Genomic DNA, 21419 nt, shown 5'->3' on the forward strand with positions numbered 1-21419 from the left:
TCCATCTTAAATCCTTTATTACAAATATAACATATACCGTATACCTTTAATGCTTGGTCAAAAAAGATATAAAAATTGAATTATGCCTGTAGACTTCAGAGATAAGTTTTCCACTTCAGATAACATACATCCTCAGTATTTTCACCTGAAAAAATTGTTTCCCCGAAAAATACTTCATAGCGATAGCTATGCTTTCTAACTGAAGTTTAAGTCTTAATAAAGTTTTTAAGGACTGTGTCATTTGCAATAAGAAACTATTGGAGGAGAGTCTTACAACCAAAGTACTATGATCTTATCGAACTATCGTCTCTAAGAAAAGATTCCTGTATTTACTCTTTGTGGTGTTGGCAACGTGACTTTCTTTACTTATAAAGGAGGTCGATAAAATGCAATGCGTGGATTGAATCCTTGTTGTCCTAAATGCTTCAGGTTTAAGCCAGGGAAGTGAAATTAGAAATAGTATTTCACTAGTATATGGCCTTGTATGACATAAAATGTTTCCTCGGTAGTGAAATGTGGCAACTGATTTAGCATGTTTTGTCTTTATCTTGTTAATGATGTCACAAACGTTTAAAGCCTAAAAGGTATTTCGTTCCCATAGCACAGTACCAAAAAGTAAATACAGAAAGTAATAATACGGATCAGGAACTTTAGTTACACATCAACTCCCCCAAGATTTTTATTTTTAGAATTTAAATCCTGTGGATATCTGAATTAAAATCTCGGCAGGCCTTGACTGACATTTCAAAAATACATTTATATTCGTCCATTGCCTGATGCAGGACATGTGTGACCCAGTAAATCGTTTACAAAAAATTCTAACCCTCAAAAACTATTAAAGCGAAAGAGAAAATAAATAAAGAAGCTACCATACAGCATATAAATTAAATAATAATAAAAAAAGATATTCTTTGTCAAAGGAAAACTACCCGAAACAAACCCTAGTTTTCGGTTTTCGGAGTAGTGACATAGTGACATTATATGCTGTGGGAAATGGTTGATATTCTGAAAAATGCACCTCTGCTCAAGCCTTATTATTACTTTCTCGATATAAAGAATATTTCTCTAGCAAATGCTATTACATCCAGTTTCTAAGGAATTTGAATTAGCTTTCTATAAAAAAAAAGCTTTAAAAAAAATTAGCCTAAATAAGCAACGTTTATTCATATAAAACTGCTACTATTTTTCACCATCTCAAGCAAATATTTAAAACATTTTCGTGGCATATTAATCCTAATTACCTTGAACTGAAACATGTAGCAACTGACCGTCATAAATTATGGAATTTGATTCTCTACAATTTTTCCAAAACGCATCTTTAGAAGTTACTGCCAAGCTGTTGTCGATAAGGAAAATTATTGCTCAACTAGTATCGCCTTGAGGGTCAACGCTGCAACTTTTAGTCATTTAAAAACCTCCACCCTCCAAAAAAAAGAAACAAAGTGAAAAAGTCCTACCCCACCCCCCCCCACCTTGTTGTTTAAGGAATGGATCATAACGGCGACGACTTTTAGTCGTTGGCACTGAGGGTATTCTTACTTTTCCGAGATGTAATCCGGCCTTCAAAAGGTCTTCTATCGTTGGGAGTGGTCAATTTAACTTATCAACTCCAGGTTGACGTTAAGAAAGATTTATCGAATTCTTGATTGTTTCCGAGCGTTTTCTTCAGAAGCAACAACTCTACCCATTTCATTTCTCTTTTTGTATCAAATTTCGGACAATTAACCCTTAATACAATCAAATTATTATACCTGAATCATAGCACGTGTTCCCTTTTACCCCAGTGTTTCTTTCATAAACCTTCCTTAAACTAGTTTTTAGAGCTCTGAAGTCTTGTTAGTACCTTTGTGACGACCACCACTTGTTGAACTGCTTCCACTTCGTGTAAATTCCATTCGTTGCTCTTTGAACTCTTCTGTGGAGAAATGGGTGCCAACTGTTTGGAATCTAGAAGAAGAGGACTGCAATGGCTTGCGTTCAACATGGAGTTGTACCGGCTCGAATTGTAATTTCTCTTCCGCCTCTACTTTCACGCGAATGGGGCTCGCTGAGCCGTGAGAAGTTTCAACCTGTGAAATGACAGTTTCATTGCTTGCTCGCTCTTCAGTTGTCTCGGTGCCATTTCGTGGGGACTGCACCCGAAATGGTAACAAAGACGGGGAGGAAGAAGTAGACGCGTACATGGAACTTGTCTGTAATTGAGTGATTTTGGTTGTGACTGATTTACTCGTGGATGTGAAAGTATGGCTTCTAGTGTCTGCAACATTTAACGTTGTAGGCTGACTGGATGCTTTTGTATGTTCTAGAGAGATGTTTACTTTAGGGCTGATACTCGATTCCAGGTGCTTTATCTTAGTAGGGCTGCCGGGTGGAGTATAATTAGTTTCACCATAATTACTTACAAGAGTAATCGAGGGATCTCCAGCTCCTGTATCCAAGTGGAAACCCTGGCTTGGGCTGACACTTCTTTGGATTCTTGTTATCTTGGTCATGACGGTGCTGCCACTCTGCCCACTGCTGTCGGTGGTGTCCTTGGTTCTTGTTTCAAATGGACTTTTAACTTTAACCATTCGTTTGGGACTCATCTCGTAGTTAGAGATCTCTATGGGTCTTGTCTTTTCCTTGACGTCAACCATAAATTCTGTGTGGCCGAAAGTGGACGAAGAAGACTCTGTCTGAGTGGATTCCTGTGGGACAACGACTTCCCTGGTTACTGTAACTCCTTTTGGGGGCATGATGTAGGATGTAGTGTAATGTGCTTCAACCTCTCTCTCCGGTCTCAGAAGTCCTTTTAGCCTAAAAATCTCCTGGTTCAATTCTTCGATTTCTTTGATGTAGCCATTGCACTCGAGGTTCTTCGTCTCAAGCTCCCGTCGCAGAGAGGTAATATCTGTCTCGAAAGTGGTCTTTACATTCCTTATCTTGATGTCCTTGTCTTTCTTCTCGTCCTCTAAAAATCCCTCCAGTTTCAGGACTCGACTGTTTCGGTGATTAAGTTCGATGTCTATCTCCGCCAATTTTTGATTTAATATCTCGATCTCACTGATGTAGCCTTCACTTTCGACCTGTTTGTTGTTGACTTCACGCTTCAGCCTTTCTAAATCCTGTTCGTTTGTGTTGTTGAGAACGCGTAATCGTTCGATGAAGGTCTCTTTCTCGATTATTTCTGTTTTGTACACTTCAATTTTACTTTCGATTTCTGTGATCTTATCTAGCAGGACATTAGTCTCGCTTTCTGTCAGATTCTTGTCGGCCCGTGCCTCATCCATTTGTTTCACTAAAACATCAAATTTACCTCGTATAGTTGACAGTTGCGCGTCAAGGTCGTATTTTTCTTGATTGAGCTTCTCGATTTCACAGATGTAGCCCTCACACTCCACTTCTTTGGTATCAAGATCACGTCGGAGCCTATCAACTTCGCCATCGTTGTTTGAAATCTGGATGCGAAGCCTCTCGATGACCGTTTCCTTCTCGATGATTTCTGTCTTGTATTCTTCAATGCGAGTTTGAATCTCAGTAATTTGTTCGTGCATAACGCTAGCTTCATTCTCTCTCTTGCTCCTAAGATCATCCGTCTGAGCGACCACGAGGTCCTTCTCCTTTCGAATCTCGGTTATATGGATCTCCAGCTTGTTAATTGTACTGCGGAGCGAATTTATCTCCACCAACTGCTCAGACTTTTCATGCTTGAGTTTGTCAATGTCTCGCGCATACCTCTCACAGTCATTTTTCTTGGAAGAGAGATCCCTCTTGAGTCGTTCGACATCCTGTTCATAAGTTGTGGTTTGGAATCTTAACTTTTCTATGATGGTCTCCTTGTCGATTATTTCTTTCTTGTAGCTCTCGACCCTTGTCTGAATCTCAATAACTTGTTCACTCATTAATCTGGCGTCTGTCTCCCCTTTAGCTGTGGAATCCACGAGTTGCCTCTCAGCTCCTTCTCTAGCGACCTTTTCTTTCTGCACATCACCCTCCAAGATGATGACCTTCTCTCGAAGCGACATGATTTCTACAGTCAACTCAGCTTTCTCTTTATTGATCTGCTCAACTTTTTCTAAAGAAATCTTGAACTCTCCGTCCTTTGAAAGCAGATCTCTCCTCGTTACCTCCAGCTCATACTTCAAGTGTTCAATTTCGTCCTCCTTGACGCTGATCTCTCTCTTGGTGTTGTCTAGCTTGGTCTGCAGCTCAGTAACGAATTTTGCATGGCCAGTTGATTCTTTGTCGCCGTGGGTCTTTGCTTCTATCAGCTGTGTTTGAAGATGAGATTTTTCTGCTCGCTCGGTGTCAATCTGGATAGTGAGCTTGGAAATCTTACTTCTCAGCGCGAGAAGCTCCACCTCCATATCTGCCTTTTCTTTCTTGATGTCCTCCAAATCTTTGAAGTAATCCTCGCAGTCGTTCTCTTTTGTCTCCAACTTGGTCTTTGTGAGATGAAGGTTGTGCTCTGTTTCTGACGCTTTTTCTCTGAGCTCTCGAATAACTGTTTCCTTTTCAATGATCTCCCGCTTGCAAACTTCTACTTGTTTCAGGGCATCTTTGATTTGCTTCTTAAGATCGTTGCCCTCATTGGTTCCTTTGCTCACGATCTCATTAATGTTGTGTTTTAGCTCGTTTTTGTCTTTTTCGTGCTCCTCCACAAGGATCTCGAAGTTTCGTATTTGCCCACGGAGTGTGTTTATTTCGATTTCCATATCTGCTTTTTGCTGGTTGCTTTCCTCGATATCTTTAATGTAATCTTCGCATTCCAACTGCTTGTTTTGTAGATCCCTGCGAACTTTGAGGATTTCATCCTCTAGATCATTGTACTTATTTTGCATCTCTTTGATGACACGCTCTTTATCCACAATTTCCTTGCGGAAGGTTTCAATCTCATTTCTCAGCTCATTAACATGTTCTGCAAAATCTCTTGATTGGTTGTCACCCATGTTTTTGTAGTCTGCGAGCTGGGCTTTCAAGTTCTCCTGGATCCTTCTGTCCTCTTCAATTTGAACCTGCAATTTCTTCACCTTTGTTCTCAGGGAAATAATCTCGTTCTCTAGATCGGACTTTCCTTGTTCGGACAGCTTGCTCGAGTCTTTCACAGATTCTAGGTGGACTTCAAGTTCCGCTATTTTATTGAGGAGTTCTTTATTTTTATCTTGAAGGTGTTCGTAGTTTAACTCTATCTTTGAAATCCTAGTTTGATATTCTACGACTTCTCGTTTGAGAGTTGTAACTCTCTCCTCAAGCGCTCGGTTTGAACCTTGCAGCCCATTATTCCTCTCTCTCTCGGTCTCTAGGTCGTGTTCCAATGTAGACACCTTCTTCAAAGCAGCTAGAAGTTCCAGCTGCAGCTGAGCTTCCCGCTCTTGAAGCTTCTTGACATCGGCTTCCATATTAGAAAATATTTGTTCTGAGGAAACTTCAGTTACCTTTTCCTTCTGACTTTCCAACACAAGATCGTGAAGCTTTCTTTGCATGGACTCAACTTCTCTTATTAAAAGGTCCCTCTCTTCTCCCCATTCAACTTCTTCCGCTTGTAGGTCTTCATGGCGCCGTTTGAGAGCTTGTATCTCAAGCGTAATTTTCTTGTTTTCAGCCGTTAAGTTATGTATCTCCTGAGTTTTCTCAGCTACAGTCTTTTGTAATTCAAGAACTTTGTCTTGAAGTTTGCGCCTTTCTTGCTTCACCTCCTCTAGAGAATTCTCCAATCCACTGACTTTATCACGCAAGGCGTTATTTTCTCGTTTAAGTGTATCTCGCTCTATCCTGATCGTTTCATACTCTGCGCTCATATCCAACGAGAACGTGTCCGGAGCTGCCTCAACAGTCGAAACACTTTGAACGGCAATAGTTTCTTCACGCGAAATTTTAAGCTCGTCGTAGAGCTTTTGCAGAGAGGCGAGGTCCATTTTAAGCCGCTCGTTTTCGTCTCGTAGTATCCGGATACTACCTTCTACTTCAGTGTACTGAATTTGAAGCTTCTGCAGTTCAAACTTCGTGTCTCGTTGTTCCATCAGAGTTTTTTCATGTTCTGTTCGAATACGATCTAGTTCTTCCTTCAACTCAGCTCTCTCCATCTCTAAGTATTCGTTTTCTTCTTGTAGTCTGTCTATGATCGCCTTTTTAGCAACCAACTCTCGTATCTGCTCCTCATAGTATTTTTGCTGTTGTATAAGTTTCTTCTGCAGGTTGTTGATATCTTCTCTGAGTGTGTCATTTCTGACTTTTATCTGATCTAGCGATCCTTTTAGCTGTGCATTCTCTTTCATCTGGTTCTGCAATTCCTCTTCTAGAGAGATTATCTTGCTCTCTAACGTCTGCACAGTTCGTTGAAGCTCTATCTTGGCGTTATTAGCAGACTTGTAAGCTGATTCCCAGTCGGCCATCTTCTTAAGGGCCTCTAAGAGCTCCTTCTGTTGGGCACTTAGTTGATCTTGACTTGTTTGCAACATTGTCTCAGCCTGAGCAGTCTTCTGTTGACTAGCGAGGAGGTCTTCCTGTAAATCTTTGAGCTTTTCATCGTAAGACGTCTTATAAGCTTCCAAACGGAACACTTTGTTCTTAGAAGACTGAAGCTCTTGCTCCAAAGTGACCAATTTCTTGCGCAACGTTTTGTAATCTCCCTCGTCCACCACATCTCGTCCATGAAGCTCCGAAAGGCTGTCTTCGAGATCAGCTATCCTTTTAACCTTCAAAGATAGCTCATGCTCTAACGACTGGATTATTCGACTGCTATCTCCATGCTCCAACTCAAGTTTGGATATTTTTCTTTTCCCGTCAAGGTACCTTCTCTCTGCGTCTTCTTTCTCGTTTAAAACTCTTTGGTACGACTCCTCCAAGTCCTTTAGTCGCTTCAGTGTTGCTGCGTCTGTTGGCTTCTTGTCTCTCTTGTCTGACTGTGTTGTTTGTATATTGACATATTTCTTGTTAATCAAGGTGACGTCAGTTTGCAGTCGATCTCGGTCAGACTGGAGAGCATTTAGGCGAGCTCTCAGCTCAGCGTTCTCATTCTTTAACTCCATTATTTCTTTCTTCAAACGGTCTTTCTCCTCTTCCACAGTTTCATTTCGAGCCTCGAGGGAGGTTAGTTTTCGGTTTAGGGAAAGGACTTCGTTCTTAAGTCTGTCAACTTCTCTCCTGGCATTCGCTAAGTTTGTCTTGTACTCATTCAAAGTGGTTAATAAAGTTGTCTTTTCTTGCTTGAGTTTGTTTTTCTCGTTCTCAGAGAGGTCGAAGCTGTGTTGTAGGCTATCGATTTTGGATTCAAGTTCTTGCACTTTCAACGTAAGAACTGTTACTTCGTTTTGGGCTTTGTCATAGTCTTCCCTGTACGTTGCTATCTTCCTTTTTAGGTTTGTTACTTCTTCTTCCAAATTCTTGGTCGTAGAACGGTACCATTCAATTTGCTTGTTCTTATCTTCAATGGTCTTGTCAAAATTATCAACAGTGACTCTGAGCTCAGAAATCTCTCTCTGAAGAGTTGCGTTTTCGTCTCGCTGCTTATCCAAGACATCCTTCACTTTCTCTAACTCTCCAAGCAGATTGCTTTTGTCCACGTTTAACCGATGGATATCACTTTCCAGTAGGCTTATTCTTTTTTGGTCTTTTATTAATTCACGATTTAGGTCTTCGTTTTCGTGATCAAGAGCTTTTATCTTCATCTCAAGCTCTGTTGTCTGTTTCCTCAGCGAGAAATTTTCCTTCTCCAAATCTTCCTTCCTTCTTTGAGTTTTTTCCAGTGTGGTCTTTGTAGTTGCTATTTCTTGCCTGAGTATGTAGACCTCTTTTTGAAGCGAGTCTCTCTCTGCCTTTATGCTGTCTTTCGGCTGAGCATCGGTGTTGTCACCTCGGGTCATCCACTCCTGGAGCTGACGTTCAGCGTTCAACAGCTGTGTCTCATTCTGAGACACAACTGTGACATGTTCCTCCAACTGTACCTCCATTGCCGCTTTTTCTTTATCCGCGACGTCAAGGTCCTTCTTCAGTCGTGAAATCTCCTTGGTTTTTTCCTCCATTTCTTTGGTTACAACCATCAGTTCTCTTACTGAACGGTCACGGTCATTCAAGAGATGGGTAATCTCCTCTTTCAAGGAAGTCACATCTTGCTCCAACACCATAATTCTCTCGCTTTGTATCTCGTTTGTTGATTCCAATTTTGAAAGCTTGGCGTCGTAGTTCTTTACTTTGTCCACCAGATCTCTCTCCTTCTCTTTATATGCTCTTATCTCGCTTTCAGCATCGGCGAGGCGCCTTTGCAAAACAACCACTTCCTCCGTGAGCCTTCTAACTTCTCCCTTGCTCGTTTCATACGTCTCTTCCATCAAAGTAGTCTTTTCGTGTATCAGCTTGTAGTTGTTCTCGACATCACCCTTTTCTCTCAGAACGACATCATGGTCATTTTGTAACGCTCGTAGTGCTTTCCTCAAATCGTCTATCTCAATTTCTAGGGTCTTGTTAGCATCTCTCAGGTCGTTGTTGAGCCTGTTTTTGTCTTCCATGTCTTTCTCTAAGTAGTCAACTTTACTTTGAAGTTCGCTAACGGTCTTTTGCTGAATCATATTTTTCTCCCGACTTTCATTCAGCAAAGATCTCAGCTCAGCGATTTTGTCTTTGTTGGCTTCATCGGAACGAGTAATCTGCGCTAGTTGCTCCTCTAAGGAGGCGAACTTCTTTATTTGGTTATCAAGATCGCTTTGAAGACGCTCTTTCTCCAGTGTCAATTTTCGAACGTCGCCATGAAGCTCATTGATGTCCTTATTGAGTTCGATATTTTCTGCTTGTAAGTTGCCAACTTGGTCTTTGAGCTTTTCAAAGTCTTCCTCAGTGGCCTTAAGGATACTCTTTCCACTCTCTAACTGGTCTTCTAGATAAGCTCTCGCCGACTCTAGTTGCCTTATTAGGTTGTCTTTCTCGTTCATCCTGTCTTGAGCAGTCTCTGCGATCAACTTCAATTCAACAAGCTGTTGTTCTTGCATTAGGTAATCTTCTCGACTTACTCCAGAAGATCTCTGAAGTGCGCCATCCAGCTGTTTCTTTAAAGAAACGATTTCCTTGTCATCGTACTCGGACTTGAGTTCTAGCTCTGATACTCTGGTATTGGCACTGACAAGGTCTTCTTTCAAATCAGACTTTTCTCGGTCGATTCTCTCTCGCATTTTCTTTAGCTCATTCACTGTCCTCTGAAGTTGGGAAGTCTCGTGCTCCAGGTCAAACACGCGCTTCTGTGACTTCTTAAAATCTGTTTCAATCTTTAGGATCTTTGTATTACAGACTTCTACCTCACTTCTAAGGTCAGCTTCACGTCCTTGGGTGGTTTTGAACAAGTTTTCAAACTCGAATATTTTATCATCGTAGGTTTTACGTTCCTTTTCGCCTAGTTCACCTTTTCTTCCCAATGTTGTTACAGTAACCTCCAGCTTGGAGATGTTCACGTTCGCTTGTTGAAGCTGGCCTTGTAAATCTCTAATCCTCTCTTGGCTGGAGAGCCGAGTGGTCTCAAGTTCCCTCTTGAGATCTCCTATTTCGTCAGTGAGATTCTTCTTGGAATTATTCAGCGTGTCTACCAAACTGGATTTTTCCCGAATTTCTTTAACGTGGCTGTTTATGAGTCTGTCTTTTTCTACTAAATTGTTCCGTATGCTGAGAAGTTCCTCTTTCACTTTACGGTGATCGTCTCGAACGTTACCCCCATCAGCTTTGTAGTGATCCCTCTCCTTGGTTACACTGGTGAGCTGAGTTTCAAGGAGGGTGATAGTGTGATCTTTTGAACTAAACTCGCGTAAAAGCTCTTGGCGACTTTCTTTTAGTTTTCTTATTTCCAGTTCCGTTTCGTCTAATCTTGCTTGTAAGTTTGCAATCCTTTTCAAGAGCTCCTGCTTTTCGGTCCGATGTATGTCACTCGTAGCGGTGTTCTTGTTAAGTTGTCGTTTGGTTCTGTCAAGTTCGTCTTGAAGTTGTCTAATCTTGTTATTCAGCTCATCGATGGTCTTATCCTTTTTCCCGATAATGGTATTAAGGGTTTCTCCAAACTTTTCGTGCTGCACTGACTTGCTTTCAATTTGAATGAAGCGTTCTTGGCCCTCGAGAATCTTCTTGTTGGCAGCGTCTAGTTGTTCTCGTAGTTGAGTTATTTGTCTGCGGCAGGTCTCAAGTTGGGTTTCTTGTTTTGATACCTTATTTTGGAGATTGTACAACTCCTTCTCAGCGCTATCTTTTTCATCTCTGGCGGTATCGAGGTCTTTTTCTACTTCCTTCAACTTGCTCTCTGTCGCCAACAGTTTTTGATACTCTTTGTTCTTCTCTTCCGTGATTTTCTCAATCTCTATATTAAGTGTGAGCATTTTTTCTTCAGCAACGTCCATGTCATTCTCTAACTTGTCAATCTCCCTTTGCTTGTTTTCGAGTTGGTTTTCCAACGATCTTTCTTTGTCAGTGAGTTCTTTTACTTTTTTCTCAAGTTCTGCATTTTTCGCTTGTTCGTCCTCTAGAAGAGCCCCAGAATCTTTACCAAATTCCTCGAATTGCATATATGTGGACTCAAGATTAGAAACTTTGCTCTGGACCACTTCGAAGTCGGTCTGAAGCAGTTGCTTACTTTGCGTCTCAGAGTCGTAGAGGGAGGACAACCGAGCGATTTCGTCTTTGGCAGCATCACGCTCTCCCTGGAGTGCCTTGTTTTCCTCGTTGGTAAGGTCATTCTCAGTTCTAAGCCGGTTTACTTCCGTGAGGATGTTATCTTTGTCAGCGGTTATGCTAGCCAAATCTTTTCGTAGTTGTTCTATTGTATGGTCTCTGTCCGAAATCTCTTTTTTGTAGGCATCAACTAGTTTCGCCAGATGTGCAAGCTTATTCTTGAGAGACTCTATTTCCTCAATATTTCTGGTTTTAGTGGCTCGAAGCTCTTGCACCTCAATATTTAAAACTGAATTCTCCCTCTTCTCTTTGCTGAGTTCATCTTCGAGTTTCACGATCTTATTCGTCAGCACCGTTTGTTGATGTTCTAATTCGTTTCGATGTTGCTCCATGATGTTGAGATTAGACTGTAAATTTGACATGTCTTTGTAAACTTTTTGTAGCTCTTCATTGATTCTATCTCTTTCCTCCGCCGTGATCTTGTAATTGGCCTCAGAATCTCCCAACCTCTTTCGAAGCTCCATAATTTCAGAGCGAAGTTCTTCACTTTCATTTTCCAACAGGTGAATTCTTCTTTCCAGTTTTTCGGCTTCTTCACGGTAGTCATCAACTTTCGTTTCAAGAGAAGATACTCGGGACTTGAGCTCCTCGATGATTTTGTCTCTTTTCTCTATCTCTCCGTTTAGACGTTCGACAGTGCGCCGGCTTTCAGATAACTCTTGTTGCACCACCATCAACTCCTTTTTCATCTGTGCGACTTTGGCCTTCTCAGAATCAAACTCCAATTTGAATCTGTCTTTCGCTTTGGTAACGCTTTCTAGTTGAACTTCTAACCTTGACATCTTATTACGGTCTGCGGCTACCGTACGCTCCAGCTCTGCCTTCTCTTCTTGAACGCGTCGCATTGAGTCGATCGTAGTGACCACCTTGGAGTTTAGACTTTCTACAACCTTTCTGAGCTCGTCTCTTTCTTTGATGGCGATTTCGTATCGTCCTTGGAGGTCGTTAATCGACATGACAGACTCGTCCAACCTCGACTGAAGATCGTCCATTTTACTATAAAGCTGCCCGTCAACTTGGTCAGGGATTTTCTCTTTCCTTACTTCCAGTTCCGTCTCCAGTTCGCCTACCCTCTTCCGCAGTTGCACCTCAACCGACTCCCACTCCTTCACACGCTCCTGTAGCTTTCCTTGAGATGCTTCGAGATTGGAAAGTTTACCAGTCACCAGAACAAGCTCTCGCTCGATGGTTTCCTTCTCATCTTGTAGACTCTTCACCGTAACGTCATAGTCTCTAATGGTCTTCTCGTGTGTTGCAATCGTCTCCTGTAAAGTCAGCATTTGCCGATTTTGGACATCTACTGTTGTTTGACACTTCGACAACTCAGTTTTCAAGGCCTCTACACTCTCTTCGAGGTTGTTGTTTTGGTTTTGAAGAGTTTCTATTCTGTGTGTTTTCAAAATGGACTCTTCTTTGTACTTGTTAGCGTCATTCTGGTTTTGCAACACCTCCCGCTGTAATCTAGAGATTGTCTCTCTGGCCTTTTTGAGTTCTTCGCGGAGATCGTCAAGCTGTTGTTTAAAAGACTCTCTTTGTTTAACAACGGTCTGAACCTGCATCTCGTACCTACTGATTGTCAAATTTCCCGTCTTCCCCGCCATTTCCGACTGTCTGCGGTATCTGTCACAATCAGCCTGCAACTGGGTTAACTTCGATTGCAGCGTGAACAGCTCGCTCTGCAGCATGTCTCTTTCGTCAGTAGCATTCTTGCATTCGACTTCCAGCTGAGAGATCGTTTCTTGCAGGAAAGACGCCTCCATGTCGGGTGACGATTCCAGAACCTGCACCTGGGACACTTGACTTACCATTTGGTCACGCATCATCGCGAGCTCTTTCTCGATTACAACCTTCTCACTTCGCAACTTCTCCATGGCGCCAGTTTTGTTGTTAAGCTCGCGACGTTGGGACTCCAATTCCCATTCTTTCTCACGCAGCTTGCGTTGCATAGAGGATAGTTCTTCATGCTGTTTGTTGTACTTCGATTTGAAGTCAAGCAATTGTTCTTGAAGCTGATGATTTTGTCGGTTAAGGTTTTCCAACTTCGTTTTCCATCGCTCGGTCTGCAAACAAGTAAAATAAAAACTGAATTGTGAACGGAATTGAAAATACCCGAGTGAAAGTAAGATGAGCAAACTTAAATGTCGTCTCTGCTTGCCAAACATTAATTGCAATGCAAGTTCTGACAGCAGCTGTTTCTCTTTTAGCCTAAAAACCATACTAGTCAGCGGCATGTGCATTTTACTGCAAAAAAAAGATGTTCATTGGTTAAGGTTCTCAGGGGACCTCATCGTGTTATCTCAATTGAGTCAATTGATGTAAGTGCTTGTGAAGGGCAATGCAGCCAAAAGCCATCTCTAAAAGCATGCAGTCAAGCATTGTCTTTAAACCCAATTTTTTGAGAGCAACTGCTGACCCTACAAGCTGATTACAGAATCCGTGAACGTACCCTAGTTATACCCCTGTCGACACCCACCGTCTCTATGGTAACGAGAGGTCAATTTGTGACCAGTCCTGAATCTAAGGAATGTGTGTAATGAACATATTTCATAATTAATAAGCTACGCGGTGTCAACAGACATAACATTTCCAAAGTTTGAAAATGTTGTTTTTAGTATTAAATTATTCACTTTCAGTTTTGATTTGCTTAATGAGGTCGTTGGTTGTGCTTGAATAAGTTTCAAATACATTCACGATTTGAGTTCGAGTCTTTCCCACTGATGTCTTAAACCTGCGCAAACTTAAACCAGGCTCATCTAATTGAAAACAATAGGGTAATTAGATATCCTTTTTGTCAGGTTTGTAGCGTTTAAGTCGAAGTTAATCCACAAGGGATCAGAGTAAAATTTCGCGTGGGAAGATTATGCTAAATTTCTCTTTCAGAATACTACTGCACGATCTCAAGGAAAGTTCGGCGATAAGGTATCCCTTTGCACTTAATCTAGAGAATCTTACGAAATCTCTAAACATCGATACTAGCGTACGTCTCACGAAAATTTTGGAAATTTTCTACTCTCCAAAGAAGAAAACCCTCTTTTTTTTGCTTTAAGGCGATATAAGTGTCGTGCCTAAATTTTATTACTTGTGTGGGAAGGTAATATTCTCCTAAAAGCCAAAGGCATAACTTTCTTCTCATTGTTTAAAAGGAGTAAGCAACCCCCCGCTCATTTTGAGGGTGCATTTGCATATAAGAAAAAAAAAGTTGACATTTCTCTCATCCGTTGAGTTAACAACAGGACAATTTACTTAAAAGGAATTTAAATTGTTTCTGCCAAGCAAATCATAAAACATTTCCTTAATATATATTAAAGTTCACATGACAATCAAATGGACAATCAGACATGGTTTGATGCTACTCTGGTCTACAGATTAAATGAATGTAACCGAAGAAACTACAATCCATAGACCCAACGTTTCGACACTCTTGTCTAGTGCCTTCAGGCACTAGACAAGAATGTCGAAACGTTGGGTCTATGGATTGTAACTTCTTCGGTTACATTCATTAAATCTGTAGACCGGAATAGCATCAAGCCATGTCTAATTTCCTTAATATTATGCAATTGGAAACTAGATAGCAGTATGCTATCACCGACACTGCTCAACAACTACCTTATGCTCAACAATAAAGACCTCTTTGTGATTGATATTGATGTGATAAGATCATTAAGTCAGGAAGGAATAAGATACTAATAAGCAGAACTTTCCCCGACATCGTGCAGTGGTGCTGTCAACAAGAACAATTTAAAAAAATAACCTTCCCTCCCAAAAATTTACTCTTATCTTTTGCGGATTAACCTCCCTTAAGACGCCCTTTTGTAATTGATACTGACGTGATCATCTTGGGATGAAATGCAAATAGGCAGAACTTTCCTCGAAATCGTGCGATGATTTTGTCAACAAGGACAAATTAGCATAACCTTCCTTCGCGAAATTTTACTCTGATCTTTTATAGATTAACTTCCCTTTAAAATCCCTTTTGTAATTGATACTGACGTGATCAAATCAATGAGTCAGGAAGGAATAAGATACAAATAAGCAGAACTCTCCTCGAAATCGTGCAGTGGTGTTGTTAACAAGGACAATTTAGCACAACCTTCCCACGCGAAATTTCAGTCATCTTTTGTGGATTAACTTCCGTTAAAACGTCACAACATTGACAAGAATTGACAAGAGTCCGTCAGATTAACCTATTGTTCGCAATTTGATGAACCTGGTTGGATTTGCAGAGATCAAAGACATCATTTAATGGTTAAACAGGTAATATTTTCTCCGTCTAAAATATCCCTGCGTATGAGTTTATTTTCCTTATCTTGAGACAGACTGCTTACTGTTACTTGCTGTGAAACTTTCGATTCTATAACCTTAACTTAATTGATGCTTCTTGTTATTTGACTGACACCTCGAGGTTAAGTAACGCTCAGTATTGTTGGGGGATCAAATAAAATCATGTCTTAGAAGCATTCTGGCGTAGAATTATTACATCGATAGTTAGCAAATTCATGAAGCGCTTTGATCGTAAGAGTTCGTTAAAGATGCCTGTTCAGTTAACTTAGCAAAAAAATCTTTAACAACCAAACTTTCGGAAACTTCACTTAGATTGTACGGCAGGAAGCCACTTAAAATCGGTTCAAAGTATTGGATCGAAGTCGTTTACAGTCACTCAATTGTTCCACGTATTGCGATCATGATCATCACTTCTTTTCACGCATGTTCTGAACTGATCTTTCATTCTATACGACAGAATAATTCTTTTAAGTGTGCATTTTTTAAAATTTCCTCTGTACCCTAACGTAGGCAATATTAACGTTGAGATGATGCAGAAATGGACCCTTGTAACGGCCCGGGCCCCCCTTATTTTGGGTGAAAAAAAAATCGCAGAAGGAAGAAAGGCCGGCAGGGCAAGCGACAAAAAACCGCCCCCTCCCCCATAGTTCTATGTCTGGATCCGCCACTACTTGTAAACTCCTTGTTGACTCAGCAAGCCCTCTTGTTTCTTGGTCGTGTAAAACCACAGGTGACCCAAGCCCCAGCTGTGAGATAGTCATCTTGCGACAGTTTGAGTGGGAATATTTACGACCATTCTTTTATAAGCGCTCTTATGTAGCAAACCCAGAAATGGATAACTCGCTAAAATGGGTTCTTTTCAACATAGTAAGCGGTCAGAAGCGCTGTACTGTGGGAATAAGATGAAGAATTTTTATTGAGAGTTTGACTTAATTCTTTTATCCCTAGAAGCGGTCGTAAATATTCCCATACAAACTCTCATAATTTTGCCATGACTCTTATTTCGCAAGTTGGAGCTTGGACTGCCTGTGGTAAAACCTAATATAAGTCACGTTTGAAATTAAAGAGCAGAGAATCTGAAATAGTCTTTCGTAGATCGCGATACTGCCTCAGAAATTCCAGATTTGTTTATATAATTCAATTAAGTCCTAGTCATTAGCTCAATATCTCGGTATATGATATTGTAAATATTCCATTTCAAGGTATACCCACAGAGATCGGGATATTAGTCTGACGAGAATTTAGTAACGTAAATAATTTTACGAAGTTATCTTACACGAGCCGAAATCTGTCAATTTGTTTCAAAAGAATACGCGATTCAAATTCCGTATTGAAGAAAGGGTTTAAGAGTCTTTAAAGTATTTAGGGTAACTGTTAATCTCTTCTGAAGTTTCGCACGTGAGAAGTAAACATTTGAGTGACAGAAACGATCAGTTACTCGTTACAAAACTTTTTGTTAATGTTGAACAACTTTAAATTGTCTTCCCTTCTCTGTTATCAGAAGGTGATCAGGAATTTAAAATCTTTTTCCGCTATGAGTAAAGTAGAATGTGAAATTGGAAAAAAAAAAAAACTTTAGAGAATTAGTTTACGTGCGATACCCATAGGAAAATTACTCTGTTATTACATGACCACTTCTAAAACGTTTTGCCGCAGTGGTTTTGAGCCTGATATCAAAGGTTAACCAAAAGAAAATAACAGTGATTTACCTCACTACGTCGCTCAGTTTTCATAACTTCCACTTGAAGTAAGAGTCTCTTGTAAGCTGCTTCAAGCGCAGTGAAGGTATCCTTCGCTTCGTCGTAATGTTGCAAAGCCACATCGTCGTTGTCGAAGAATCCGTGCGAAATTTTCGAAACTCGAGTGTAGGATAATACATCATCACCGAACTTGGTTTTAGTCGTGGTTTCGGTACTGTCGCTCTTGTAAGTTTCTGTCCGCTCTGTTGCGCCAGACGGGCTCGAGAAAGTATTTTTCTTCGTGCTCATGTTCAGACGACGTCGCTCAGTAGTCAGGCTCAGTTGGTGGTAGTGTTACCAGTTGCTAGACATGGAGTTATACAACAGATCAAGCCTGCAATGGATAAAAGTGGTATTAAACTTCTCTCTCTTGCCTAATTTATGTCAGTAACAATATTACCAAGCACGTAAATTTTATGCAAATGCATATTGTCGGTTCTCTCGGCAAAAGCACAGTCGAACAGTTAGCAATATGCAAATAGCGACGCCAGTGTTCGCTTCACTGATTTTGATGGGTGTGTGAGTTTCTGCTAGAAGACCACAAACATGTGCAAAAACTGGAAATATCTGCCGCGGTATTGGAAACTTTTTTACTTCTGAACTACGTATCAACACAATCAAACATTTCTTGTTCTCTATATCTTTGACTTAAGTAAAAGAGGGCGAGTCAGACGGTTGAATGTCATGCAGTTGAAGACACATACTTTCCAGCCAATATTTATCAGCCCGAACAGGAATCAAATATCACAAAAACAAACTTTAAAATCTATTATCTGAAGAATATAGTACATAGCTGAGCTGCTTGCTCGAAGATAGAGCTGTCAAGCGGTCACAGTGACTAGAAAAAGCTTGATCAAAAATAATAATCAGTCACACTGGATCAATGTGACCACAAAGTTCACTGTTCATAGTGAACTTGATCACCGATTAGCTTAGTAACTAAATTTGGTAAACTTCACTTTTATACCAAGATGCGTTTAGAGATCACGGCTGAATCCAGAAAGTGGAAAATAGTAACAAAATGTAAAAGAATGCAAAAATTGTTGGCGTCCAAACGCACTCAAGTAGGAAAACACAGCGCTCCTTCTAGTACAATACAGAAATAAACAGACCAAGAAATTTGAAACACGTTTAGGAGGGTTTTTTTTTTCATTGATACGGCGCCAGTTTAAAATATGTGGTTGATAATTAAGCTCCGTATTTGCAAAGAGGCGTTCGTCAAATTTTCTTTCGCGTCCTTCATAACAGTCGTAAAAGCGTCATTAACGTTAAAATCGCCTCAAGGTAAACGCCTACGTTTCTCTTTTTTCTTTTGCCTTCACGCTCAACGGAACTAAAATAAAGGACATCAATCTTGAGCAACACGAAAGCACGAGTTGTTTGCGCTTCTGGGAACTAAGAATAGAATCGGCAGAGATGAAAAGTAATAAAAAAAAAATATAAATTTCCAGTACTTGTTGATCAAAATCAACGTAGAAGAATGGGATTTTCGTGACTAAAATTAAAATGGTATCAGTGTTAAAAAAGAGTCCAGCAGTGAACACTGTCTAACACTTTGAAAAAGGTATTGTACGTTGTACCATTTTACGTGAGGAATTAATGCACGGAAACATGGTATTGGTTTTTTGATGTTGAAATTGACAATTACGCAATTGAAGGGGCGTGAGGAATTGTTAGTCGTCGACCTCAAAATATCAAAACAACTTGAAACTCAGGTGCTAAAAATTTGGTTGGTTTTATGAACTTAGCGAGCAACACAATAAAAGACAAGGAGTCACGTTCGTTTGGAAAAGCTTTTCTTTTGTCATCGCCAGATACTCGCATGTTTAGCTGTATTTAGAATGGAACGATACTATGAAATTTGAGAAAAATGCTTAAAGGGAAAAGAACTTTGGGATCTAGAAACACGAAAAGTCTAGAAGATTCGATCAGTGGCTCTACATTGATTATTCGTTGCCTTTGTGAATGCTTCGAAGGCATTGTAAAAATAAAATATGATTTGTTGATTAATTACCCTATGAATTTAGTTAGCTAATATTAACATAAAGGAGGTCTTAAACAACTTAAAAATTCAAGAATCGGAATGATATCCTAACACTGCAAAATTGATCATTGTTGAAAACCGCACTCAATTTTTCCTAGACGCTGAAAAATACGAGGTCGACAGAAATATTTTTAAATCATTAAGTTTACCCCACCTAATGGGGCCAACATTTGTGCACTTGAAATCTACTAAGAAAAGTTTGTGGTTTTGGATTGGCTTCCGTGACGCTGATAGGGGGTAGAGAGAAAACATTTATATCTGCCTTTACTTCTCCTTGAAAATATACCCCTTTTAATAAGGGAAAATGGAAAAATTTTACAGCCAATATCTCAGAGACCTCATTACTACTGTTCGAAGAGCTATCACGGTTCGAAAAATCAATACAAATTCAGATAGCTTGTGATGTCATCTCATCCCATCACATCACTAGAAATTTATAAAGGGTTAGAGACCTCTAGCCGAATTCTATCCACAGGGAGTCGAAATCTGTTGGACATCGGTATTTTATTTTTTATTTTTCAAGTTTCTCACGCGTTCTAGGCGACGTAAACGTGTTAATCCTCGCATTATGTTGTTCATTAGTTGGTGGTAATAACACAATATCATGACAAAAGCCTCTTTAGCAGCCGTAAGCTGGTAACAACAAGAACCGATATTAAACAAAACTCTTAAAAGGTGCGACCAAGATCCTGATATGTCGTGTAATTAAAATGCTACCCTTCTTTGCTATAAAATTTCACTTAAAAATTAATTTAAAACGCAATGCACGACAGTGTAGGACAGTTCCAAACTATATATGTAAATCTCGATATTTGTCTCGAACCGTTGGTATCAAAAACCGAAAATCCCAAGTTCATTACCAGTCGTCGCCCGACAAGCACTCCTGGAAAATTTGATAAAGTTTAGAATTTGCAAGATTTTTTTATTGTTGATAAAAAAAAGAATTTGACGTCCTCACAGCGTTTATCCCAAAATGTCATCATATCTTCAACTGTTTACATAGGCAGTAGGATCACGAAACAGATGTAGTTAACCCGAAAACAAAATTTTTTCCATTGTACTGTGTACTTACGTTAACAAGTAGCGACATTGGTCTCCTGGTTAAAAAAATAAATTATCACACTCCTGTCTCCTGATACCGCGACCTTAGCAATGATCTTATCCACCGGAAATGCGTGGGAAATGTAATTTCCATTTAAATCACGCGTCAAATTAATTAAAATAAATCATCTATTACTTTATTAGCGGTTTTAACGTTTATACCGAAGACACGTCTTCAGTAAAACTAGCCAAAATTAAACTCATCGATAAAGGAAAGGTAGGTTAAATTAACTTTTGTCGAGCGTGTGAACCCAAAGAAAGTTAGACCTAAAAAATTCCCACGGCCATGGAAGTCTGTAAGACAATTTGCATGGTAATTCACGGCTGTAAACAATACAGTTACTGGAGTGTGCAATAAACGTGTCTTCGAGACAACACTGAGAGATGAAATTCTTACGAAGAGCATCATTTTCCCACACAATTTTAAGGCGGAAGTACTTCAGAAATATACTAACGCCATAGTGGCAAACAAAGAACTTCACATTAAGGACGTAATACTTGATGATGGTTTTGTCTAATATCAGGAAAGCAGTGCTCATTGTTAGCATTTCACGGTTGAAAAGTTACGGGTGGCTGATCCTAGCACTTCCTTTAAACATGCGGTACACCAGATCGTGCAGAGGCGTCTAAGAGTGATGCCTAAGTCTGGCTGCACGAACGCGTTTAATGAACGAATCTGGACATAAATAAACAGCAGCCAAAATAAGCTCAACGTACCTTCAGACGACTTTGCGCTCGAGGAGGCCAGAAGTTTCGTTTTCCCTATATTCGAATGCGCTCTGCTTATGAATACAGGCTTCAGTAATTTCTTGAGAAATGTCATGACCCCATTGTGCGTATAAACAATCCCAATACAATTGGGCGAATCAGTTATATTCCATTAACTCCGCGTTCTGCCCAAATATAATACGAAACTTCTAGGTCAATGACACAATGACTGCCTTTTATTGAACGTCAAAGCCCCAGTACTGGGCGTGTTGACGAGAGGCTTATAAAGAATGCAGATGATTTGCTGACCACAAAACAACGCCAGATCCTACCGATTAAAGTACAGTTGCTGAGACAGGGAACGCTCAGTAGCGACTCAAGGGTGTTGAACGTAAGTTTGCATACTCCCTAAGGGCTGGTTTACCTCAGGAAAAAGAGCGTTACCCAAAAGAATTGCTGATAAAAGATTATCTTTGAAATTGTAACAGGATTTCAAGCGTCCTTCTGTGCTATAATTATGTCCGAGATGCAGCAGACGCGTTTGGACTTTTCGTCCGCTGGTAGTTCACCTTCTGTTCGCCGTACGGTTACCTACAAGGCATCCGACCTGGCTATGTCCTCCAAAGCAGGTGACGTTACGATCCAACACATCTCTGAGGCAAAGGGTTATCTCAATGAATTTGAGCAAATGTACCGGAAACACCGCGTTGAAATTGACAGCCTCAAGCGGGATCATGCGAGCGAGGTGAGTTTGCTCTTACATATTTATGTACGGACTAGATCCAGTTGGGTTTATTTGGAGAATATTAAATTGCTTCCAAACTCTTGTAGTGGGCGATTGTCGTTACGTGCAGATAATTCTCGGCGTA

At 40.3% G+C, this 21419-nt stretch overlaps 2 protein-coding genes across 6 annotated transcripts in view; one reads left to right on the forward strand and one right to left on the reverse strand.

Annotated features, from left to right (window-relative positions):
- LOC113681942 (uncharacterized) lies at window positions 1-20807 on the reverse strand. Of its 4 annotated transcripts, XM_027199078.2 has the most exons (4): window positions 20560-20807; window positions 16668-17031; window positions 2403-12737; window positions 1-2069 (listed from the first exon to the last, which is right to left on the reverse strand). In XM_027199078.2, the coding sequence occupies exons 2-4, from the start codon at window positions 16944-16946 to the stop codon at window positions 1818-1820; spliced, it is 10866 nt and encodes a 3621-aa protein (XP_027054879.2). In that variant the 5' UTR covers window positions 16947-17031; window positions 20560-20807; the 3' UTR covers window positions 1-1817. The 4 variants fall into 4 exon arrangements, with proteins under 4 accessions (XP_027054879.2, XP_089067024.1, XP_089067025.1 ...); XM_089210898.1 differs by having other exon boundaries at window positions 1-12737; XM_089210899.1 differs by lacking the exon at window positions 20560-20807 and adding an exon at window positions 19814-19927 and having other exon boundaries at window positions 1-12737.
- The window catches only part of LOC113681946 (uncharacterized), a 13141-nt gene continuing 12432 nt past the window's right edge, over window positions 20711-21419 (forward strand). The window contains exons 1-2 of one of the 2 annotated variants that reach the window (XM_027199082.2): window positions 20711-20941; window positions 21039-21295. In XM_027199082.2, the coding sequence (XP_027054883.2) occupies window positions 21068-21295 (228 nt within the window). In that variant the 5' untranslated portion in view covers window positions 20711-20941; window positions 21039-21067. The other variant, XM_089210903.1, reaches the window with a different exon arrangement.

Source organism: Pocillopora damicornis, chromosome 6 (genome assembly GCF_964200805.1).
Source record: "Pocillopora damicornis chromosome 6, jaPocDami1.2, whole genome shotgun sequence".
In the NCBI taxonomy this organism is placed as follows: domain Eukaryota; kingdom Metazoa; phylum Cnidaria; class Anthozoa; order Scleractinia; family Pocilloporidae; genus Pocillopora; species Pocillopora damicornis.